The sequence below is a fragment of the Trachypithecus francoisi genome, unplaced genomic scaffold (assembly GCF_009764315.1).
Source record: "Trachypithecus francoisi isolate TF-2019V2 unplaced genomic scaffold, Tfra_2.0 Lachesis_group1, whole genome shotgun sequence".
Taxonomy (NCBI): Eukaryota; Metazoa; Chordata; class Mammalia; order Primates; family Cercopithecidae; genus Trachypithecus; species Trachypithecus francoisi.
The window spans coordinates 5,980,739-6,003,952 of NW_022681454.1; the positions used below are offsets into that span (position 1 = coordinate 5,980,739).

The 23,214-nt window shown below is 51.8% G+C and overlaps 1 protein-coding gene across 5 annotated transcripts in view; it reads right to left on the reverse strand.

Annotated features, from left to right (window-relative positions):
• Positions 1-18,281, reverse strand: part of TBC1D14 (TBC1 domain family member 14) — a 129,828-nt gene extending 111,547 nt beyond the window's left edge. For 3 of the 5 annotated variants that reach the window (XR_004437795.1, XM_033213671.1, XM_033213670.1), the window contains exons 1-2: positions 17,582-17,759; positions 3,551-4,289 (exon numbers count right to left, since the gene is read on the reverse strand). Coding sequence is in view for 4 of the 5 variants with exons in the window: in XM_033213671.1 (XP_033069562.1) it covers positions 3,551-4,272 (722 nt within the window). In the remaining variant the exon portion in view is untranslated. Of the gene's footprint in view, positions 1-3,550; positions 4,290-17,581; positions 17,761-18,022 lie in introns of those variants that run through there. The other 2 variants (XM_033213669.1, XM_033213674.1) reach the window with 2 other exon arrangements.
• Between the last annotated feature and the right edge of the window lie 4,933 nt (positions 18,282-23,214).

Below are 23,214 nucleotides of genomic sequence, written 5' to 3' on the forward strand. Positions count from 1 at the left end.
GAGCCTGCTCTGACTTCTTCAGCAACAGGTTGACACAATTCAGCACAATATGGGAGAACTAGAGAAAGCTTTAAAAAAACGTATTTTTTAGAAATGAGAGTATTTCTGTTAGAACCACAGAAAGCTACTACTTCCGGAGTGCCAAGAAGTTAGATGCCCTATTTGATCTCTAACCTTACACAGTAGTTTTATCCCCTACTTAAGGCTCAGAGAGGCAACTTGCGCAAGGCCCACAGCGATTCAATAGGAGGGCTCACGATGAAGCCAGGCAGCATGAACTCCCGAACCAGCACTCTTGGCTGCAGGGCCACCCCTCCCCACCCACAGTAACAGCACTCGTGCCCGCCCCCATAGCCAGCGAAATGCCTTGTGTGTCTACCCCATCAGACTGTGAGCTCCATAAAGGCAGGGGCTCTCTCTAAAGCTCAGGCTGGAGTCTGGGACAGAGGTGCTCATTACGGTGTGGGTGAAGGACAAAAGCAAGCCGGGCCTGCGGCTTCTGGGAGGCTGTGGTCAGGCCTGGCCAGCCCTCCTGTCACTCCCCTCCTCCCATCTCACCCGGGCCACCTCATCAAGCAGCCAAGGTCACCATCCCTGCTCGTCTCTACCCCTCCCTCCGAGCATGTTCTCCTAGACTACACTGTCCACACGTCCTTTCCTAACCCAGAGACTGACTCACTGAGGACAAGGAAACCAGAAGGCAAGAGAGTGAGGGGACAAAGTGGGGTAACGGGATGGCTCAGAAGCCAGGACTGGGAACCCCAGAGGACCAGCTCTAGCCCCAGCCCTGCCCTCCACAAAGACTCACAATGACCACAGTCCTCCGGGTAACTGCTGGGGGCCAGGCCCTGGGCTGAGTGGATGAACATTGGCTGTAACTCCATTTACTCACCTGTAAAATGTTTAGTGAGCTCTAAAGATTCTGGCACAGAAACCCTTTCCCCGCAAAGGAACTCCAGATGGAAACTCTTCTCTAACATTTTTAAGACTCTAGGACAAAAAAAAAAAAACCCTAGACTCTGTCCATGTCATCACTTGTTTTGAGTCCTTTTTCATTATATTCCATTATCTTCCCAAAGGTAGTTCAGAGAGGCTCACAATAACAATGTCACAGCCATCACAACAAGGATAAGGAGACAGGAACCAAGGAATAAAAGAAGAGACACTTGTTTCCTGCAGCGCAAAGCTGAGCATGATTTTCAAGAAACAGTAGCTTTAGAAATGATCTAGAAATTGCATAACCAACGACGCTTCCTTTCAAAGGCGAAGAAGATCCAACACACACAGCTCAGTCAGCGGAATCACAACGGCGGCAGACAGCAACGTGGCCATGATCGCCACAAGCAACTGACGCTTACAAGTTTACTACGTGTCTGGATCTGCATTACATTTCTCACATGCTAACCCATTTAATCCCCACTGCCACGGAAGGAAGGGCTCATTATCCCCACTTCTTAGGTGAGGCAGAGGAGACAGAACGCGCAAGGACAAAGGTGAGCGTCTGGTGTTTGTCAGCATAATGGGCACACGTGCCACGCTCCTCCACTCAGTTCTAGGGGTGAGAAAACGGACTGGGAGGTGAAGGAACTTGCTCAAGGCCACAGAGCTGGACATGGTGCAGGTTGGCTGAATTCCAAAGCCACCCTCCTTCCACCATGCTGTTTCCTGGCCAACCCCATTTCCAGCAAGGTTTCCCAGATTTGCCAAGAAGCCCAGGTGATTCTGAAAACCCATCCTCAGGCCCTTCTCGCTGAGTTTCTGATTCTGTATGTTCTGGATGGGTCCTGAGGACCGCGTGGAACAGGTACCAGGTGTTGTTCATAAGCGGGGACAGTTGAACACACTTGTCTGAGCACAGGGAAGTTCCGCCACACAAATCTAACCACAGCAACGCCATGATACGGCTACAGCCTCAGAAGGGATAGTGACAAGATCTTCCCCCAAAGTTCCCGGGTTCCTCCCACTGAGGGCAATAGCTTAGTTACTGTGTTCTGAAACCAGGAACTGTGCTCATGGTACCAAGATACCTATCTGTCAGCACATTCGAGAAGAAGGTTCCCAACAAAACCACAGGCCACACCACAGACCATCGCACTCAGAACTAAGCTTAGGCTTGTCTGAGATGATCCCCTTTAGTTGAGGAAGCAACTGAGGCAGTGATAAGTTAATGTGCTGGCCACAGTCAGAGTCTCCAGCTGACTCCAGCTGGCACACCACACCATCTCAAAAGGACACCCAGTACTGCAGTGTCTGACGTGGGTTCTGCTAGAGACGCACACACACGGGGCAGCCAGGGTCACCTGCAGAAATGTTCCCACCTATCAAGCCCTGGCCCCAGAGCCCTCCAAAGAGCAGCTATGGAGCAGATCACAATTCTTTTTTTTTGTTTGTTCTTTTGAGATGGAGTCTTGTTCTGTCACCCAGGCTGGAGTGCAGTGGCGCAATCTCGGCTCACCACAACCTCTGCCTCAACCTCCCCAGTAGCTGGGATTACAGGTGTGCACCACCATGCCTGGCTAATTTTTGTATTTTTAATAGAGACGGGGTTTTGCCATGTTGGCCAGACGGGTCTTGAACTCCTGACCTCAGGTGTTCCACTCACCTCAGCCTCCCAAAGTGTTGAGATTACAGGAGTGTCCCACCGCACCTGGCCACAGATCTCGATTCTCCACATACTCTCCACAGCCCCCGTGCCCTTCCTCCCAGCACGCCACAGTTCAGGAGTTCACATATGCTTGTGTGACGAAGGCGTCCACTCCCACCGCCCCCAGGCCACAAGCCCGCCCTAAGTCATTACCCAACATCGTTTCTCTCACCCCTATTACCCCACATGACCAGCCTAGAACAGGGCCTAGGAAATAGGCACTTGTTGAACAAAAGCCTGAGAGCACAAATGAGAGGCAGAAGCTGAAGGCGCGGCCCCCACAGGGCTTCAGGGAGACACAGGAACTCCAGCACCCGGGTGACACGGCCCCACGGGGACGGGGTGCATGGCCGGGTCCAGCACGGTGGGAATGCACACGGCTGCAGTGCAGCGGGGCACACAGCTCCACAGCAGGGGCAGGGCCAGGGCACGCACGCAAGAGCACAGACATCCAGGAGCAAGGGGACACAGCCGGGACAGCCAGCATGACAGCACTGCACTGCACCAGTGGGGGCTGGCACTAGAAATGGGAGTTACTCACAGGCATCACCCTCACCAGTGCCGTCTGCTTGGCCCAAGAAACATTAATATGAGTGCACAGGGCCCCGCAGAGGCTCAGGCTGCCGATTTGGTAATGCTGGCCACCTGTGGGACAGCCACAGCAGGTCAGAGGCAGAGAAGTGACAACAGACTGCAAATGAGCCAGGGACAGTGAAGAGCAGAATCCCCAACAGACCAGTCCTTACAATCCCACAGGACTCCGGGCTTCCGGGAAAAGGCCCAGTTATCCGTGTGAGACGTGCCTGCCTAACACCACAGAGAACACACAACACATGTGAGACAGGAACAAGGAGACTGGTCTGGACTCCACCACCACGCTCTTCCAGAGGGCAAAGATGGCATTACCTCGCGAAGAAGCTAGTAAACGGCCCCAGTATTTTCAATTTACTCCCCTCCTCAGCTTCATGAATACAGTCCTGCTGGTGTAAGCCACTGGTTTCCTTGACAGAGCTCAAGGTGACGTTGGTAAACTGTGGGTCATCGTCATTCTCCAGGGTCACAATGGCACTGGAGCTGCTCGTGACCACAAGGTCCAAGATGTCCTCATTGCTGACAGACAGCGTGGTGGACAGCTCCGTCCCAAGACTGGACACGCTGCAGACAGAGACATCATCGCTGCGGGTCAGGGCTTTGGAGGTCGGGCTGTAGAGCTTTACCGAGTCATAGCCTGTCCTGGGAAACGTGGAGGATTTGCGCACGCTCTGTTCCCGCTCGACGCTGCTAGGAGCTGGTGGCGCACAGGATGGCAGTGCGCAGGCGCTCTGGAAGGCCCGCTCGGGGATGAGGTCGGAGTCGGACTGCTTCCTCCGCACGTGGACCGCGCTGCAGGGCACAGGCTCCGGGTTCCCGATCTCCAGGGTAGGAATCCCCGAGTCCACGGACTGGAGGCTGTGCCGGTCTTCTAAAGTCCTGAGTTTCAGCTTGGGCCCGTACTCAGGTGCTGAGAGGAGTCGGGGCCCCTTGAGATTGACGTGTTGCAGGTTCTGAAGGGGGTTTCCTGGTCTACCATCCAGAATGCCCATCAAGGCTAGGCCATTTGTAGAGGTGGAGAGTTTTCCATCAGTCATCTTGGTCCAAGGAGAAACTAGAAAAAACACAAACACGGAAATTAAAGTGGATATAAAATTCAAAGATGCCACACCTCTGACACGCAGCTGAAATGGTCTCATCTCCCACTTAAAGGAGAAAGCCTTGAAAAGCATACCCAAGTTTTGATTCAAGTCCAGAAGCTAGAGGTGGTTTTTGTTTTTGTTTTTTGACACAGAGTCTCACTCTGTCGCCCAGGTTGGAGTGCAGTGGCGCCATCTTGGCTCACTGCAAACCTCTGCCTCCCAGGTTCAAGTGATTCTTGTGCCTCAGCCTCCCAAGTAGCTGGGATTACAGGCGTGCACTACCACGCCCAGCTAATTTTTGTATTTTTAGTAGAGACAGGGTTTCCCTATGTTGGCCAGGCTGGTCTCAAACTCCTGACCTCAAGCAATCCACCCACCTCGGCCTCCCAAAGTGCTGGGATTATGGGCATGAGCCACCACGCCTGGCCCAGAAGCTAGAGTTTTAACATACATTGTCATGATATAACATAGCGGGAAGATAACCCGAACGAAGGATGTACCCGAGGTAAAAATAATCATCACCGCCCCTACCAGTTACATCTTCATCCCCAGGACAGCACCGGGAGCGTGAGAACTGGACTTGGGGGACGGGGGTGTGAATCCATAACCCGTACGTATGTCAAAGATCTACTTGTTCTGAGACAGCATTAAAATCCTAAGATATCTTCATTAAGATGGAAAACAACCACCAAATAAATTATGTATGCCATCTGCAGCAGCCAGGCCTCTCCACAAATGTTTCAGTCACGCTTACACACATCTACAAGGCTGGGCACAGTATATCCTTTACCACGGAAGAAACCAGGGCTTGGCCAGACTAAGAAACGGGTCTAAGATCACACTGCTGTTTAACTGCAGAGCTGGGATCTACAGGACCCCAAAGGAGACCACACGTATGGTTAGAAAGGCTTGGTTTAGGATTACACAAACCCAGGTCAGAAGGCCAGCTCAGTGAAGATCATTAATAAAAGAGAGTCAAGACCACAGCCTCTGAGGTTTGAGTGAGTAGAGTCAAAACCGTCAGTGCAGCCTGGGCAACGTAACAAGACCATGTCTCTACAAAAAAACTAAAAAAAATCAGCGGAGGGTGGTGGCACATGCCTGTAGTGCAAGCTACTCTGGAGACCGAGGTCAGAGGATCACTTGAGCCTGGGAAGTTTTAGGCTGCGGTGAGCCATGATTACACCACTGTACTCTGGCCTGGGTAACAGAGAAAGACCCTCTCTCTAAAAAAAAACTAAAAACAAAATCTGTTAATCACACGCACACATCTAAGGCCACGTCTGAAGTTCTCTGGCACGGCCAGGCATGCTGGCTCATACCTGTAATCACAACGCTTTGGGAGGCCGAGGAGGGCAGATCACTTGAGGTCGGGAGTTCGAGAGCAGCCTGGCCAACATGGCAAAACCCCATCTCTACTAAAAATACAAAAATTAGCCAGGCATGCTGGCATGTGCCTGTAATCTCAGCTACTAGGAGGCTGAGGCAGGAGAATCGCTTGAACCCAGGACGCGGAGGTTGCAGTGAGCCAAGATCATGCCACTGCGCTCTAGCCTAGGCAAGAGAGCAAGCCTCTGTCTCAAAAAAAAAAAAAAAAAATTAGCCAGGTGTGGTGGCACATGCCTATAATCCCAGCTACTCAGGGAGGCTGAGGCAGGAAAATCACTTGAACCCAGGAGGTGGAGGTTGCAGTGGGCCAAGATCATGCCACTGCACTCCAGCCTGGGCGACAGGGCGAGGTCCCATTTCAAAAAAAATAAAAATAAAAAATAAAGTTCTCTGGCCTAACCAGGCACGGTGGCTCATGCCTGTGATCCCAGCACTTTGGGAGGTAGAGGCAGGAGGATCGCTTGGGCCTAGGAACTCAAAAGCAAGCCTGGGCAACAATGGGAGAATGGGAGACCTTGTCTTTAAAAAAATGTAAAAATTAGCTGAGTGTGGTGCCACATGTCTGCGGTCCTAGCTACTTGAAAGGCTGAGGTGGGAGGATCACTTGAGCCCGCCCAGGAGGTCAAGACTGCAGTGAACCCTGATAACACCACTGCACTCCAGTCTGAATGACAGAATGAGACCCTGTCTCAAAAATAAATAAATAAAAAATAAAGTTCTCTGGCCTAAGACAAATGAGGAAGGGAGGGTATGCGGCACACCAGCCTGGAGAGCACAGTCCCAGCACACTGAGAACCCTGGCATCAACTGCTACCTTTTTTTTTTCTTTAAAATGGCCAGGGGCAGTGGCTCATGCCTGAAATCCCAGCACTTTGGGAGGCCGAGGCAGGTGGATCGCCTGAGATCAGGAGTTCCAGACCAGCCTGGCCAACATGGTGAAACCCCATCTCTACTAAAAATACAAAAAATCAGCTGCGTGTGGTGGCAGATGCCTGTACCCAGTTACTCAGGAGGCTGAGGAAGGAGAATTGCTTGAACTCAGGAGGTAGAGTTGCAGTGAGCAGAGATCGCTCCACTGCACTCCAGCCTGGGCAACAGGAGCAAAACTCCGTCTCAAAGGAAGAAAGAAATCAGGTGGTGCGTTTAAATCTGGTCCATACAAGAGAACAACATAAAGAACAGGGCTTTGGACTCAGACGTTCCTGGGCTCTATATTGCCTTGGGAGAATTAAGTACCACAAGAAAAGCATTTAATAGTCACCTCGCCCCCAACAGGCACTTTGTTGGTAGCTGCTATCATCAAACAGAGAGAAGCTGAAGGTTTTCAAGCGCAGAAGAAAGAATGATAACCACTCCTGCTTGGGTGTCAGCTTTTGTAAGGAGCCTACATGCTCCTAATTAGGAAGCCTGGCCTGCCTCTCAGTGTCAACACAGCAAAAGCTAATTAATTAAAAGCAGAAAAAGGGGAGCCAGGTGCAGTGGCTCATGTCTGTAGTCCCAGTTACTCAGGAGGCTGGGGCAGGAGAACCACTTGGAGCCCAGGAGTTCAAGGCTGCAATGAGCTATGATCACCAGTGCACTCCAGCCTGGGTAACAGGGCACAATCCTGTCTCCAGAAAAACAAAGGAGAGACAGGGAGGGGAGTAATCTCCCTCCTTCTCAGAAACTGAAGGAGCCAGTAAGAGTGCAGCACTGAGGCAAAAACAGAAATGGTAAGGAATGAAATGAAATGCAGAATTCAGAAACAGACTCAACTACATATAAATATCTGATTCAGCCTGGGCAACACAGTGAGACCCCCATCTCTACCAAAAGTAAAAATTAGCCAGGCATGGTAGTGCACACCTGTAGTCCCCGCTACTGAGAAGGCTGAGGCAGGAAGATCTCTTGAGTCCAGGAGTTCAAGACTGTAGTAAGCTATGACAGCGCCACGGCACTCCAGCCTGGGCAACGCAGCAAGACCCTGTTTCAAAATAAATAAATAGGCCAGGCACGGTGGCTCATGCCTGTAATCCCAGTACTTTGGGAGGCCAAGGCGGGCAGATCACAAGGTCAGGAGTTCAAGACCAGCCTGACCAAATGGTGAAACGTCCCCCCACTAAAAATACAAAATTAGCTGGGCGTGGTGGTGCGCGCCTGTAATCCCAGCTCTCAGGAGGCTGAGGCAGGAGAATCGCTTGAACCCGGGAGGCAGAGGTTGCAGTGAGCCGAGATAGCACCACTGCACTCCAGCCTGGGTGACAGAGCGAGACTCCATCTCAAAATAAAGAAAGAAAGAAATATAAAGAAATATAAAAAATAAAAACTTGAAATACGATCCAGTGAGTAAGGGAGGATTAATCACAGTGTTACAGTAATTGATAATCAATTTTTCTTAGAAATTAGAACCACATTGTACTACACTAAGGCAAAAATACAGACAAAAGTAGAGTTTAATACAAAAGTGAAATTATAGGCCAGCATGGTGGTTCATGCCTGTAAACCCAGCACTTTGGGAGGTTGAAGTGGGCGGATCACCTGAGGTCAGGAGTTCGAGACCAGCCTGACCAACATGGTGAAACTCCATCTCTACTAAAAATACAAAATTAGCCAGGCATGGTGGTGCATGCCGTAATCCTAGCTACTTGGGAAGCTGAGGCAACAGAATAGCTCGAACCCGAGAGGTGGAGGTTGCAGTGAGCTGAAATCATGCCACTGCACTCCAGCCTGTGCAACAAGAGTGAAACTCAGTCTAAAAAAAAAAAAAGGTGAAATTATCCAGGTGCTGCAAAAAATAAAATGTTTCTCCAACCTATAGAGCAAAAACTCAGGGCATGATCTGAAAGAATCCGGACATCACCTCCCGACACGTGAACACGTTTTCAGTGTTTCACAGCCATCCCTGCTCTTCCCCAGAGCCATGAGCCCTCCAAGGCAGGGCCACTGCAGACCCTCTGTGTGTCCCCTGCTCGGGAAGAATCCCTCAAGTTTCTATGTTAGGAAACAACAGAATTCACAAAAGTAAGATATAATCCAGGTTGATTCAAATGTATACCAATTTAGAAGTTCTACGTACACTTTAATTAAAAGGAAAATAGAGGCCGGGCACGGTGGCTCAAGTCTGTAATCCCAGCACTTTGGGAGGCCAAGACGGGCGGATCACGAGATCAGGAGATCGAGACCATCCTGGCTAACACAGTGAAACCCCGTCTCTACTAAAAAAATAAAAAAAACTAGCTGGGCGTGGTGGCGGGCGCCTGTAGTCCCAGCTACTCGAGAGGCTGAGGCAGGAGAATGGCGTAAACCCGGGAGGCGGAGCTTGCAGTGAGCTGAGATCCGGCCACTGCACTCCAGCCTGGGCTATAGAGCGAGACTCCGTCTCAAAAAAATAAAATAAAATAAAATAAAACAAAAGGAAAATAGAGTAAGAAACATTTTCAGCACACAGTTAAGAGCTCATCTTTGACAATGTCAAGGTCATTCAAATTATCAAAACACCATCAACACTCTAACAGATCAAACTGGCAAAAAGCCACACATGTAAGAGGAAATCCTCACGCTAAACACAGCTGAGGGCCTCTCGCAGGCCCCACTGAAATTCTGGCTCTGCCACTTACCAGGTAAGGCAACCTCAAATGAGGTGCTTAACCTTTCTGAGCCTCAACTTCCCTCTTCCTCAGCAGTAAAATGGGACAATACCCTATAGCTCACAGGCTGGTCTGAGGACAAGAAATGAGAAGGTCTGGTGAAGGCACCGGCAAACCCAGCCCCTGACACACAGCAGGTGCCCAGTGAACGTGCTGCTTCCCTTTATTTCCTAGTACAGCAAAACACAAATGTAAGCCACAAAAGAGATGCAGGTTAGAATGCAAATTCTGATGACAGAGTAGACAGGAACACAAAAAAGTATATCCTTCCTAGGAAAATCAGTGCCTGGGTAAACAGAAGGCATCACTCACGTCTGGAATTGGAAACCATTTTGGTGAAACTATAGGATTTCATTCATGGCAATCTAGGGACCCTTCCCTGAATTGCCGCCAAGAAGAAAGCACAGGAAGAAGGAAGTAAGGTCTGGCAGAGCCCAAAGCCATCTGGCTTTAAGTCGAGAAAGAAAACCTTTTTCTACTCCTCTCCTCTGCCGTGAGGGGGCCAGGGACAGCAGCCCGAGGGCCTCTCCTATGGAGAAGCTGAGCCAACTTTGAGGTCTTTGTTGGTCCCAAGTCCAGTTAAGTTTCTTAAACCTCAGAACAGGGTGTCAGTCTTCAGGGAAATAAGCCTAAAAGGGAAAAAGTACTTCCGCTTGCAACACACTTTAAAACCAAACTCTGCAAGGGCCAAGGCCACCTGTCCTCAAGCACTTCCGCCTGGTGCCACGAGGGCAAGAAGCTGCACTCCAGGCCACCTGCCACCTGATAGTACCCTTCCTAGGGGAAGTTGTACAAACAAGGTGTGTGCTTCTGAGACAAGGCTCATGGGTAGACTCTGGACGCCAGCCAGGAGACCAACTGCAGATGGCCTGCCTCCAAGTCCAGGTTTATAGAAGACAAACTAAGCCTGAATTCCCCAAGTCAGCACCCAGGGCCCTCCTGATCCGTCTCTGCCTGCCTCTCCAGCCTTGTGCAGTTGCACCCGGCCACCTACCTGCCCCCACCACTAGCCTACTCGGCCCTACTCACCACCACCTGGGGTGCCCTCCTCAGGTAGGCCATCAGGGCCTCAGAGCCCCGGTAGGCTGTGGCACAAGGAGACACTCAATTGGTGTTTTCAAAGGCCACCTCCTCTGAAAAGCCTTCCCTGCCTCTCCCAGAAAGCTGCCAGGCCTCCTTCCTCCTAGGCTCCTTTTGGCTACACCCTGCCTGAAACAGCGATCTTACGGCTGTTCTCAGGTCGCTCTCCCCACCGGATTCTCCCCTTCAGGCAGGCACAGCTCTAATCATTTCTGGGAACTATTCTCTGGTTAAATGCCTGGCATGGATTAAGGTTTCAAAAATCTACTTGCTGAATTAATTACTACTAACAACTGTGGTCTTAAGGGGGCAGATTTCAGGGACAGTCCCATCCAAGAAACACCTGCTGAGAGCTGGATTATGTTCCAAGAACTCGGTGAGAGCTGGAGGTAAGACTACGAGGAAGAAATCCCCTGCCACCCAGTTCAGGGAGAGTGCACACCAGCAGCTGAGCAGTGACCAGCCTACACACTGGTTAGAGGCTAGACCAGATGGTGAGGAATGCTGTCAACACATGATGGTCAGGAAAGTGAAAACTCCTCCCTTGACAGGTAAGTTTTCCAAAGTCCCAATCACTAACGTCCTAGTGACAGCATCCCCCTGCAGCACACACCCCTAGGTAGGCACAGGAGGAACGGATCCAGCGCCTGGCCCAGCACCCTGCCATGGTAGGCACTGAACCCAAGTCAAATGGTGATGAGTCATCACTTTCCAGCCAACAGAAAGACAAGATGTGAAGTATGGATAAGAGAAAGACTGTTTCCATTCCATGCAACAAGGCCATCTGAATTGTATTTACCTGTCACAAGACTCAGTTCTGCAGGAAGTAAAGAGGACAGTAGCCCCCGAGGGATTCAATCAACTGTCACTCGACCAGAGCCACAATCCTCACTTCAATACAAGAAAGAGGAGGGTAGCTCTGCCAGTGACTCTGCATGGGGCTTTGGAAAACAATCCCGTCTAGAAACAACTGCTTGATTTTCTCCTCCTTGGTCTTGACCCAAGTCTCCATAAATAAAAGCAACTGTTTACAAAGGCCAAACCAAACGATCTAGGTGTGTTCCCACGGGGTAAAAACATCTACTTAGCGGCTTCAGGGAGAAGTCACGCTGCCGTTTGTGTAGACATCCACGGGCAGCCTCTTCCCAGGACTGGAGCACGAAGCCCTCCCTGTCCCGGCTCCTCTCTGGACGCTCCACAGGACAGCTGCCTCTTCAAACCCCAGTGGCAAGGGGGCACCACTGTCCCATCTGATCCTCAAAGGGCGGTGTGTTCACCTTTACTGCCAAGCCTGCCATCAACCCAGCTCTGGCCACTGACTTCTGGATTCTTTTTTTTTTTTTTTTTGAGACAGAGTCTTGCTCTGTTGCCCAGGCTGGAGTGCAGTGGCGCAATCTCGGCTCATTGCAAGCTCCGCCTCCCAGGTTTACACTATTCTCCTGCCTCTGCCTCCCGAGTAACTAGGACTACAGGGGCCCGCCACCACGCCCGGCTAATTTTTTCTTTTTGTATTTTTTAGTAGAGACGAGGTTTCACCGTGTTAGCCAGGATGGTCTTGATCTTCTGACCTCGTGATCCGCCCGCCTCAGCCTCCCAAAGTGTTGGGATTACAGGCATGAGCCACCGCGCCCAGTGACTTCTGGATTACATATATATACTTTTTTTTTTTTTTCTGAGACAGAGCTTCACTCTTGTTACCCAGGCTGGAGTGCAGTGACACAATCTCGGCTCACTGCAACCTCCGCCACCCAGGTTCAAGTAATTCTCCTGCTTTAGCCTCCTGAGTAGCTGGGATTACGGGCGCCTACCACCACATCTGGCTAATTTTTTGCATTTTTATTTTTTTTTAGTAGAGATGGAGTTTCACCATGTTGGCCAGACTGGTTTCTAACTCCTGACCTCAAGTGATCCGCCCACCTCGGCCTCCCAGAGTCCTGGGATTACAGGCGCCCACCATCACGCCCGGCTAATTTTTTGTATTTTTAGTAGAGCCAGGGTTTCACCATGTTAGCCAGGCTGGTCTCAAACTCTTGACCTCAAGTGATCCGCCCACCTCAGCCTCCCAAAGTGCTGGGATTACAGATGTGAACCATTGAGCCTGGCCTCTTTCTCTCTCTTTTTTTTTTTTTTTTTTTGAGACGGAGTGTTGCTCTGCCGCCCAGGCTGGAGTGCAGTGGCCGGATCAAAGCTCACTGCAAGCTCCGCCTCCCGGGTTTATGCCATTCTCCTGCCTCAGCCTCCCAGTAGCTGGGACTACAGGCGCCCGCCACCTCGTCCAGCTAGTTTTTTGTATTTTTTAGTAGAGACGGGGTTTCACCGTGTTAGCCAGGATGGTCTTAATCTCCTGACCTCGTGATCCGCCCGTCTCGGCCTCCCAAAGTGCTGAGATTACAGGCTTGAGCCACCGCGCCCGGCCTCTTTCTCTTTTTTAATTCAAGTCCTGGCTCTGGCAGAAAGGACTGGACGCTCCAGGCTCACCAACACTTGCAGCTGCCTCCGCTCCCCAAGCGCAGACGACACATCAGGCACTGCGTTCCATGTCTATATCCACTAGTTCTGTCACCTCCACAACCATCCAAAGAGCTGACAGAAGACTGAGGTCTAAAGAGGGCTGCGTAATAACAGAGCTGTGCTGGGCTAGCCTGAGTAGCCCGGGCACTTACTCTTTACACTGCTGCACACGCGGCCTAAAACAATGGATTGATTTGCATTATGTAAAATGGAAAAGGCCATTATAAAAGTAGTTTGGCTTTTAAATGGGTGATTCTTTAGGATAATAGTCCTGAAAAAAATTTCCTAGAAGCTCACATATTCCTCCAGAGGGTGAGTGGCAACTTTCAGACACTTGGAACTTAACACAACGCTGTTTAAGTTCCAGCCCATGTATGTTTCGGGAAAGCAGGCAGAAACTGGGGTTACTGTTCAGGGTCCTCAAAGGCTCCTTCACAACCCTAAGGAGTTCTTAACTTACACTGACCACTGGTTATGATTAAAGGCACAGGTGGAACTTTTTTTTTTTTTGAGATGGGGTCTCTGTCACCCAGGCTGGAGTACAGTTGTATGATCTTGGTTCACTGCAACCTCTGCCACCCAGGCTCAAGCGAGCCTCCCACCTCAGCATCCTGAGTGGCTGGGACCACAAGGCGCATGCCACCACACCCACCCAGCTAATTTTTTTTTTTTTTTTTTGTAGGGTTTCACCATGTTGCCCAGGCTGGTCTTGAACTCCTGAGCTCAAGTGATCCACCCCCCTCAACCACCCAAACTACTGGGATTAGAGGCAAGAGCCAAGGGCGCCTGGCCGGGACATTTTAAATTAAAGACATTCAATGCAAAATGTTCCAGCTTCACTTAGTGATTTGGTAAATTACTAATTAACTAATTTTCCCAAGTACTTGTGAAGTGACTGGGAGGCAAATGATATATTAGGAAGATATTTAGACTACTTAAAGCCGGTATAGTTTATAATCTTAATTATTAATAAGAGAAATCATTTACTGAGCATTTAGCATGCACCAAACATGCAGGGAGCCATTACATGCTCTAATAATCACAAGCCTGCCAAGGGTACTGAAGAAACTATGGGATTCAGAGAGGCTAAGTTACGCACCCAAGGTCACACAGCAACAGAAACTGAGTTCAAACCAGATCTGACATCAAAGTTCATACATGGCCTGCTGGCATACTTATGAATACAGTCCCTAAACGTTATCTCCCTTCCTCTCAGCTCCTTTAATGTTGCCAAAAGGTGTATTCACCCAATAACCTTGATCATTGATAAGCTGAACACTTAACCATTCTTACACTTCCGTGTATGTATGTTAGGCTTCATATGAAGTTTTAAAAATAAAATAGGCCAGGCGTGGTGGTTCACGCCTGTAATCCCAGCACTTTGGGAGGCCAAAGCAGGTGGATCACCTGAAGTCAGAGGTTCAAAACCAGCCTGGCCAATATGGCAAAACCCCACTATGGCGAATCTCCACTAAAAATACAAAATTAGCCAGGCCTGGTGGCACATGCCTGTAATCCCAGCTACTCTAGAGGTTGAGGCAGGAGAATCACTTGAACCTGGGAGGCAAAGGTTGCAGTGAGCTGAGATCACGCCACTGCACTCCAGCCTGGTCGACAAGAGTGAAATGCCGTCTCAAAAAATAGAATAGAATAGAACAGAACAAAACAAAACAAAAAAAGAAACAAAATTAACAGGCGGGAAAAAATAATGCAGGTTCCAGCAGCAGGCTACCTGGGTTCAAGTCCCAGCTCCTTCGCTCACTAGCTGTGTGAGCTTGGACTCATTTCTTAACTTCCCTGCACCTTGGTTTCTTTCCTTGCAGCAAAATGAAGACAATAAGAGACCCTATCCGGTTAGGCAGTTGACAAGATTAGGGGAAGAAATCCACATAAAGTCCTTAAAATCGTGCCTGGCACAGGGTAAGCCTTAGAAAATGTTGGCTGGTGTTATTCTTTCCTGGACACGGATAGGGCCAGCCAACTCAGCCCCACTATTTTAGCAACCATTTGCATAAGCAAGGCCAGACACAGCCAGTCTGTGTCTACAAGGCCACAAAGTACAGCTTCTTCCTGTCACCAGTCTCTCTCCTCACACCTGCTGCGTGATACTGACGGGGCTCTGGGCCTCAACTTCCCTATCTTTAAAATCAAGTGACTAGTCAAGCAGACCAGTCCCTGAGAGCCTTCCAGATGGACAATCAAGAATTCTAAACCACCCGGGCCCAAGAAACTGTCTTTTTTTCTTTTGTTTTTTTTTTTTTTGAGACGGAGTCTAGTTCTGTTACTAGGCTGGAGTGCAGTGGTACGATCTTGGCTCACTGCAACCTCCATCTCCTGGGTTCAAGTAATTCTCCTGCCTCAGCCTCCCGAGTAGCTAGGATTATAGGCACGCATTGCCACACCCAGCTAATTTTTGTATTTTTAGTATAGACGGGGTTTCACCATGTTGGCCAGGATGGTCTCAATCTCCCGACCCTGTGATCCACCCACCTCAGCCTCCCAAAGTGCTGGGATTACAGGCATTAGCCACTGCGCCCGGCCAAAACTTTATTTATACACAGTCCTAAAACACACGTTCTGCTGGTCATGGTGGTGCGTTCCTGTAACCACAGCTACTCGGGAGAATCGCTTGAGCCCATGAGTTCAGATCCAGTCTGGCCAACATAGCATGACCCCATCTCTAAAAAAAATTTTTTTTAAGTTAACAAACACATACTCACCTTCCTAAAATCCTCTTGTATTCTCTATGTATTAATGTTCATACTGACAACAAATCTTTTCCAAGGTCTCAAAGACTCCCCAAGCCACCGCCGACCTGCAGGGCAGGCATCCCGTGCTGAGGCTGGACTCAAGGTTAGAAGCTCTGACCAATGGGGGAGAGAGATTCAAACAAGCTGCTCTGACTTTGAGAGAGGCCTTCTACAGTGCACCAGCTAAGGAATCAACCCAGAGTAGAGGAGGGAAAGTGGAGGCATGAAAGACAGGAATTCATTCACTAAACAGGGAATGGGGCGGAGACAGCACACCCAATGCTGAGGAACTGCAGGGGCTAAAGGAGCACCGGGGAACAGCAGAAGCCAGGCGAGGCAGAGCCCAAGCTGAATGTGAGAGGGTAGGCTGGGGGCAGACGGTGAAAACTCAGTTGTACAAAGAGGAATCAAGCCCAGCTCAGTACAAAGAGCTGGGACAGCAGAGGACACCGAAGTGAGCAGAGCCTGGCCCAATAGCCTGCCTCAGTTTGAATCCCATCTCTGCCTCTCCCCATCTGGGTGGCTCCAAGCCAGTTACTCTGTCTCCCTTAGAGCTGACACCCTTGATGTTTCCCAAAAGGTGTTTTCGCCCAATGACCCTGAGCGCCATGTTCATGCCAGGTTCTCAGTAGGAATGGAGATCTCATTAGGATTGTGGAGCCCACAATCTCAAGGGGTCAAACACACAGCAAAGAAGCAGTAAGAGGGTCGGTCGGAGGGGGGAAGCCATACCCAAACTGAGATATGGGTTGGTACTGGCCAGATGAACTGGGCAACAGGAAGTGTTCTAAGACTGCTGTAAGGACTAGCCCAGTCCAGGCAAAGCGACTGCCAGTTTCCAACAGGCAACCCACCTCTATAAAAGCCAGACAAGACAGTAACTAGGTGCTAACATCCTACAATAGTGGGGGCAAGACAGTGAGCATTTTGTCCCCAAGACCCCACCACGACTATCCTCCTCAGCTAGCCTCACTGCGTGAAATAAACAAGGTGATGCCCAGGGGCCTCCAGCAGCGGCAAAATGCACCAGTGCCTATAAAACCTTTCCAAGCAAAACTTCCAGTTCCACGCTGGGGAAAACGGCGTCCTATGTAACTTTAAGACAGAAACGACCTCACGTGGCCTGCTCAGGCGCGGTCACTCCGGGACCTGCAGGGTCATTCCCCTATCCTCCTGACCAGCCATTCCCATCAGGGCCGGGCCCTACAGCCTAGAGAGACTCCTGGCGGGAGGGGGCCAGGAGTCCCTGGACTCACTCCTCAAGGCAGCTACCCCGGCCCCGAGAGGGTCCCCGGGCCAGGGTCTCAGCGGCCCGGGAATGGGAGTCTCCGAGGCAGAGGCAGGGGGATTCCCTAGCTCAGGGACAGAGGGTTCGCGTGGGGTGGAGGTCCAAGGAGGTCTGGGCTCCGAGATGAAAGGTGATTCCGCGGATCAGGGACTCCAGGGGTAGAGGCGTCCGAGATGAAAAGGGGGTCAGGGGCTTCAAGGAGGAGGGTCCGCTGCCCGGGGACTGAGCGTCCGAGGTGGAAGGGGACTCCGGGGTCGGGGTCTGGCGCACCCAGCCGCCTCCTCTCAAGCCGGGAGCCTCGCGTCGGAGGAGGAAAACTTTTCGTCAAGTTCCGGGAAAGGAGCGGGACACAGCGCGCGCCTCCGCGAGGGCCGCCGAGTCTCGAGTGTCGCCCCAGCCCCGGAGGCCCCGCGACAGCACCCCGGGCGCCACGCACGCGCTGCCCTGGCGTGCAGGAGCCGCGGCCGCGCGGCGAGGGACACCCAGCAGGACCCGCGTCCAGCTACCCGCCTCGCCCCGGCCGCTCCCCGCCTCGGCCGGCGCTGCAGCAGGTGGCGGCCCCGCGCGCCCTGCCCTCCCTCGCGGCCCGCGGCCCGTCCCCCGCGGGAGGCTCTCAGTACCGGAGTTAGCGCGGCTCCGACGCCATCCCCGGGACCCGCGGGCCCGCAGCCCAGGCCCCGCAGGACCCGCAACTCGCGCTGCGAAGACGCCGGGCGCGCGGTAGGCAGCGGGTCCGGCCCGCAGGTGCGCGCGAGCACCCCGCGGCGAACAGCGGCGCGCACCCTCGCTTCGCCCCGCCCCCTCACCCGCCCCTGGACACGCCCCCACGCACTTGGGCCCCGCCCCTGCCGGCCCGCGCCCGCTCTTCCGCCCGTGCCGCCGCGTCTAGAGCTCGGCGCTCGCCCGACTGTCCCTCTTGCGGGGGCGCCCGCCGCGGGCCTCCGGAGCGGCGTCGCTAGCCCTTTTTTCTCCCGAGAACCAACCGGAGTGGCGAGGGACTGCCTTGAGCGGGCCTTTGTGCCCGCAGAGCCCCCGCGGACATCCGACAGGGGCCCCCTTACCTGTTCGGCTGCACCCGCAGCCATCTTGGAAGTGGGAAGCGGCCGGGAGGGGGAAGGGGCTCGAGCCGGCAGGGCTCAGGCGTAGGGAGCCGAGCGGCGGAGCGCATCGATGGGGCGCCCCTGTCCCGGCCGGTGTGCGGGAGAGACGGCCCGGGCCCCGCCGCGGAAGGGAAGGTCTGCGTGACACCGGAGCTCAGGCCCCGCCGCGGTGGTCTTGGGAGCGGCGCCGTGGCGTCCTCCCAGCCGGCCTCAGTCTCAATCTATAAAGGGCTTTTCCGAACGTTCTCTCTTATCGCGCTGTGACACGGTGCCTGACGCTGTAGTTCCCAAACTGGTCTGCACTTTAGCATTGCCTGCAGACTTAATATTCCGAAGCCCAGGCCGATTAAGTCACAGGCTCTGAAGATGAGATGGAAGCATCATCAGTTTGGGAAGCTGTGTAATGTGCACGCGGATTTGGAAGCCACTGGCCTGGCGTTATCTGCATATTTGGCCTCAACATTTCACAAACTCCAGAGACGGGATCTATGATCAGAGCCATTGTACAAAGCGGGAAACGAACTCAGAGATGAAGCCCTCCGCCCAAGGACCCGGATGGGTCAGTAGCTGAGAGGGGCAGAAACCGGGTTCCATGCCCCAGGGCCCTCCACGAGCTGGTAGACAGTGAGAAGCCCCTGTTGACGGGCACTGGGTCTTCGTTCCCCTTCTAGACTGTGGGTTCCATGAGGAAAGCCGGGATTATCTTGTTTACTGCTATTTTCCCTGGACCTGGCAAATAGTAGGTATTTGTTTATTGGGTTGTCCTTAGATTCTGGGGACTTGAGGGCAAGAGGAGAGACCCAGCCCTGGGAGCCAGAAGGCCTGGATTTCCACTTGGCTTTGGCTCCTGCCAGCCAGGAGCCCTGAGGGTTGTCACTGGCAGATAAATTACCGGAGAGGAAACCCGGGAGAGACTGACTACAGCCCAATCTAACGGAAGACTTAGCCACTCAGAAAGGTCAGGGGCAGAAGGAGTTTTCCCATTACAGGAAGCATCTGGAAGCATGAAATGGAAGATTTGTCTCTGCTGTGGTCTTTAGGGATGGGCTAGGGAACCCCGAACTTGGATCTCCCCTCCAGCTCGTGGCTGTAAAAACCGTCACCATCTATGAGATATGACACAGAAGCAAGAGGGATTTTTAAAGGCCATCTCTTGAAAGCAAACATTAACATCCCTCGCAGTGCTGCATCATAGAAGCTTTATAAATGCTTAAATTTCTGGGGGTTTTAAGTAAAAACAATATGAGGCCTCCTTCATACCTGTTAAAACAAGGCCTCCCCAGCTTTTTCTAAGTAAACCCTGGTGGAAAAGTACAGACTGCTTCAGTCGTGACTTAATTAGCAATTTAATGCGTTGGATTAATAGATCTGCTTGGGGCTCCCAAATCCCTTCCAGCCCTAATTCTGAGTCTTAGGGTCTAAAGCCCTACAATGACAAGGAACCATTGTTTGTATCCAGAACCAAAGTCTGTGGTCCTGCAGATTTGCACCTGGCGCCCTCTGCCTGCCTTTTCCTCACTGGTCATCCTGCTGTGCCCACCACTTCTCTCCTGGAGCCTGTCATCACCTGCACCCGCAGCGTGATTTGACCCACGCCTTACCTGTTGCCCTCAGCCCCCAGACATGTTCTAGACAAATCTTCGTTGCAACTTGAGTCTGACAAAATTAAGAACACGGCGAACAGGATTTAGCCATGTGGCTGTGGGTGGCCACTTCACCTCTTAGCACCTCCCTCACCTTCATCTCTGATGTGCAGGTAATCCCGGGATCAGGGCAGTAAGCCCTGGATCTCAGCTCTGCTGGCTGCTAAACTGGTCCTTGGGCGTCGACCCCCATCATAACTGGCTAGATGAAGCCATCTCATTCCCCATGCAGACTCTACCTGAGGTTTCCAGAAGGATTATCTCCCCCAAGTAAAGCCATCCCTTAGTGTGGACAAAAGCCAGACCTCTTAGCTCCCTCTCATCCGTTCCAGGCAAAGGACCTATGCATGGGAGCCCACCGGCTGGCTAACTCCTCAGGTCTCCAGGAAGACTTCCCTGCTCCGCCCCAGCCCTCCTATATGTACAAGAAACATGGCATTTCCACCTCCCAAGTTGAGTTGTATTGAGGTTTAAACAAGTCTAAATGAAATGACAGTATCTAGCATGTTTGGAGAACTCTTAGCACGCCCCCCCTCTCCTCAGACACCCCTTTGAGGGACCTTTTCCAGCCTGAGCTCGGAGCCTTCCGAAGCTTGCTAGGCAGGAGGGGCCAGCTCACCTTGGAGCTGGGGAGGGGAATGCCTTTCCCAGGGTGTTCAGTGTCCATGGAAGCCAGCCCTGAGCACCCACTCGGTGCCCACTCGTGCTGGGTGCTAGGGACACCAGGGTGACCCACAGCCCACAACTCCTGCTGTTTTAGGGCTTCCAGGACAGACAGAGGTGGCATCTTGAAAATGCAGCCTTGGCCCTGCACTGTGGCTCATGCTATAATCCCAGCACGTTGGGAGGCCAGGATGGGCAGATGTCTTGAGTCCAGGAGTTCAAGACCAGCCTCGGTGACATGGCAAAACCCCCCGTCTACAAAAAAAAAAAAAAAAAATACAAAAATTAGCTGGGCTTGGTGGCACACACCTGTAGTCCCAGCTACTTGGGAGACTGAGGCAGGAGGATCGCCTGAGCTGGGGAGGCGGAGGTTGCAGGGAGCCAAGATCACACCACTGCACTCCAGCTTGGGTGACAGCGAGACCCTGTCTCCAAAAAAAAAAGAAAAAAAGAAAAGAAAAATGCAGCCTTGTCCCCTTGCAAGGAAAATGGTTATTTGACCAGAGGCATGTCCCAGGAGAGTCATCACCAGGTGTGAGAGCTGGCAGGACCCTTGGAGAACATCAGGTCCTCTCTGACTATTCCGAGGGAGAACTGAGGCCCACAGAGAGGTGTGAGGAATGGCCCAAGCTCAGGGGCGGTGGGAGGGGTGCACACAATGAGGCCAGAGGCCTCCTGCCCTGCCGAGCCCGCCTGCATCTCAGGAGATACCGGGGATCCATCTGGTTTCCCCAACACACATTTTTGTCCCAGGTCTTCCTCAGCCCCTAGATGTGAGCTCCGTTGTGGAATGGATGCGTGACTCTTGCTGGTACCTGTGTCTCTACCTGGAGTCATCCCAGGTGCCCTGGGCTGTGCTGGCTGATTCACCTCTATTATCACAGTTGATCCATACAAGCTGCCAAGGTGACACCTGGTTTCTCCTTTTCCAGGCAAGGAAAGAGGCACCAGGCAGTGAGGTCACTTAGCCCAGGGCTCCCAGCTCAACCCCCGTGTCCAGAAGCTGCTACCCAGTCTCCATCCTCTTTCCCAATCCCCTTGCCTCGGCTCCTGTTCAGAGTCACCAAGGGCAACAGCATGAATAAAAGTAACAGCAGCTGTGATGCCACACAAGGAGCTCAACTGGGCAATGGGCCCATCCCTATGGGGCAGGGGCAGATTGAGAAGCATTAATTTCTTTCAAAAGAGCTTCCCTTTGGCCCAAGGGCTCTCAGGAGTCCATAAAGAAGCAGATCCTTTCTGCCTCCATAACTTGGAGTGTCATCTCCTTCACCATGGAGACAGGACTTCTCATTTTTAGGACACAATGCCTGGAATTAAGGTTTCTCTTGTTGGTTCTGGAAATTGAGCAGTATGAGGAAAAAAAACAAAGGCAGGAATAGCCCAGATGGCTAGAGATCAGCAAGCTCAGGCACACAGAAGACAGCAAGAGCCACAGAAATGGCAAAGTGCCAAATAAGCAGGGAGCCGCCGAGAACCTCTGCACTTGGTGGCGAGCAGCAGCACTCAGGCCCGCACACCAGAGCCCAGCCGCTGGCGCCTCACAGTTAACAAAGGCAGTTACCTGTGTCCTAGCTTGCGGTCCATTCCGAGCAACAAATTCAGGGAGGCAGAACTCCTAGTGGCCGCACATTCACCACAGGGCAAAGGCATGGGTACCGCAAAAGGAGGCACAAACAAAACATTGTAACACACAGAATCCCTTCGGTCTCATAACGGAACTGAAGGGAGCCATCCTTATATAAAATTATCCCCAAACTGAGGCAGACTGTCATCAAAAAATGTTCACCACAGTTTTACCATTCATAAAATGGGAGCAGTCTTATGTTACAAAAGTAACATGGACATAATGTACATGTCCAGCAATGAGGGAAGGGAATGGAGTAACTCAAAAGGAGCCATCAGAAAAATCTTTAAAGAATTGGGCTGGGCGTGGTGGCTCACACCTGTAATCCCAGCACTTTGGGAGGCTGAGGCAGGTGGATCACGAGGTCAGGAGTTCAAGACCAACCTGGGCAACATGGTGAAACCCCATCTCTACTAAAAATAAAAAAATTACCCAGGTGTGGTGGCAGGCGCCTATAATCCCAGCTACTCGGGAGGCTGAGGCAGGAGAATCCCTTGAACCCGGGAGGCAGAGGTTGCAGTGAGCTGAGATCGTGCCACAGCACTCCAGGCTGGCAACAAAGTGAGACTCCATCTCAAAAAAAAAAAAAAGAAGAAGAAGAAGAATTGACAACACTGAGGAAATGCGGAAGCTAAAAGAGTCACCCTCGAGTGTAATCAAAGTATGTGAATGCACTCCATTCATAGCAATCAAAGAAGATGAGAAGAAACACCAGCATGGGCATCACAGCTCAGGCAAGTATCTGCTGCCTGCGGGCCTTTTCCGTTGTTGTTGTATTTGAGACAGGGTCTGGCTCTGTCACTCAGGCCGGAGTGCAGTGGCACAATCACAGTTCATTGCAGCCTTGAACTCCGGGGCTCACACAATCCTCCCACCTCAGCCTCGCCAGTAGGTGAGACTATAGAGGCACACCACCATGCCTAGTTTAATGTTTTATTTTTTGTAGAGATCAGGCCTGCCTTTGTTGCCCAGGCTGGTCTCAAACTCCCGAGCTAAAGCCATTCTCCTACCTTGGCCTCCCAGAGTGCTGGAATAGGCGTGAGCCACCGTACCTGGCCTAGGGAATGTTTTTTAAGCTCCTTTTCAGAGATGAGAAAACTGAAGCTCAGAGAGGTTGCTTGCACCACTCATAAGCCGCAGATCAGGAAGTCCAAAGCTCCAACTCACGATGTGCATAACGTGGAAAATAATGACTGAAAGGAAGTGTACCCATATTTCAG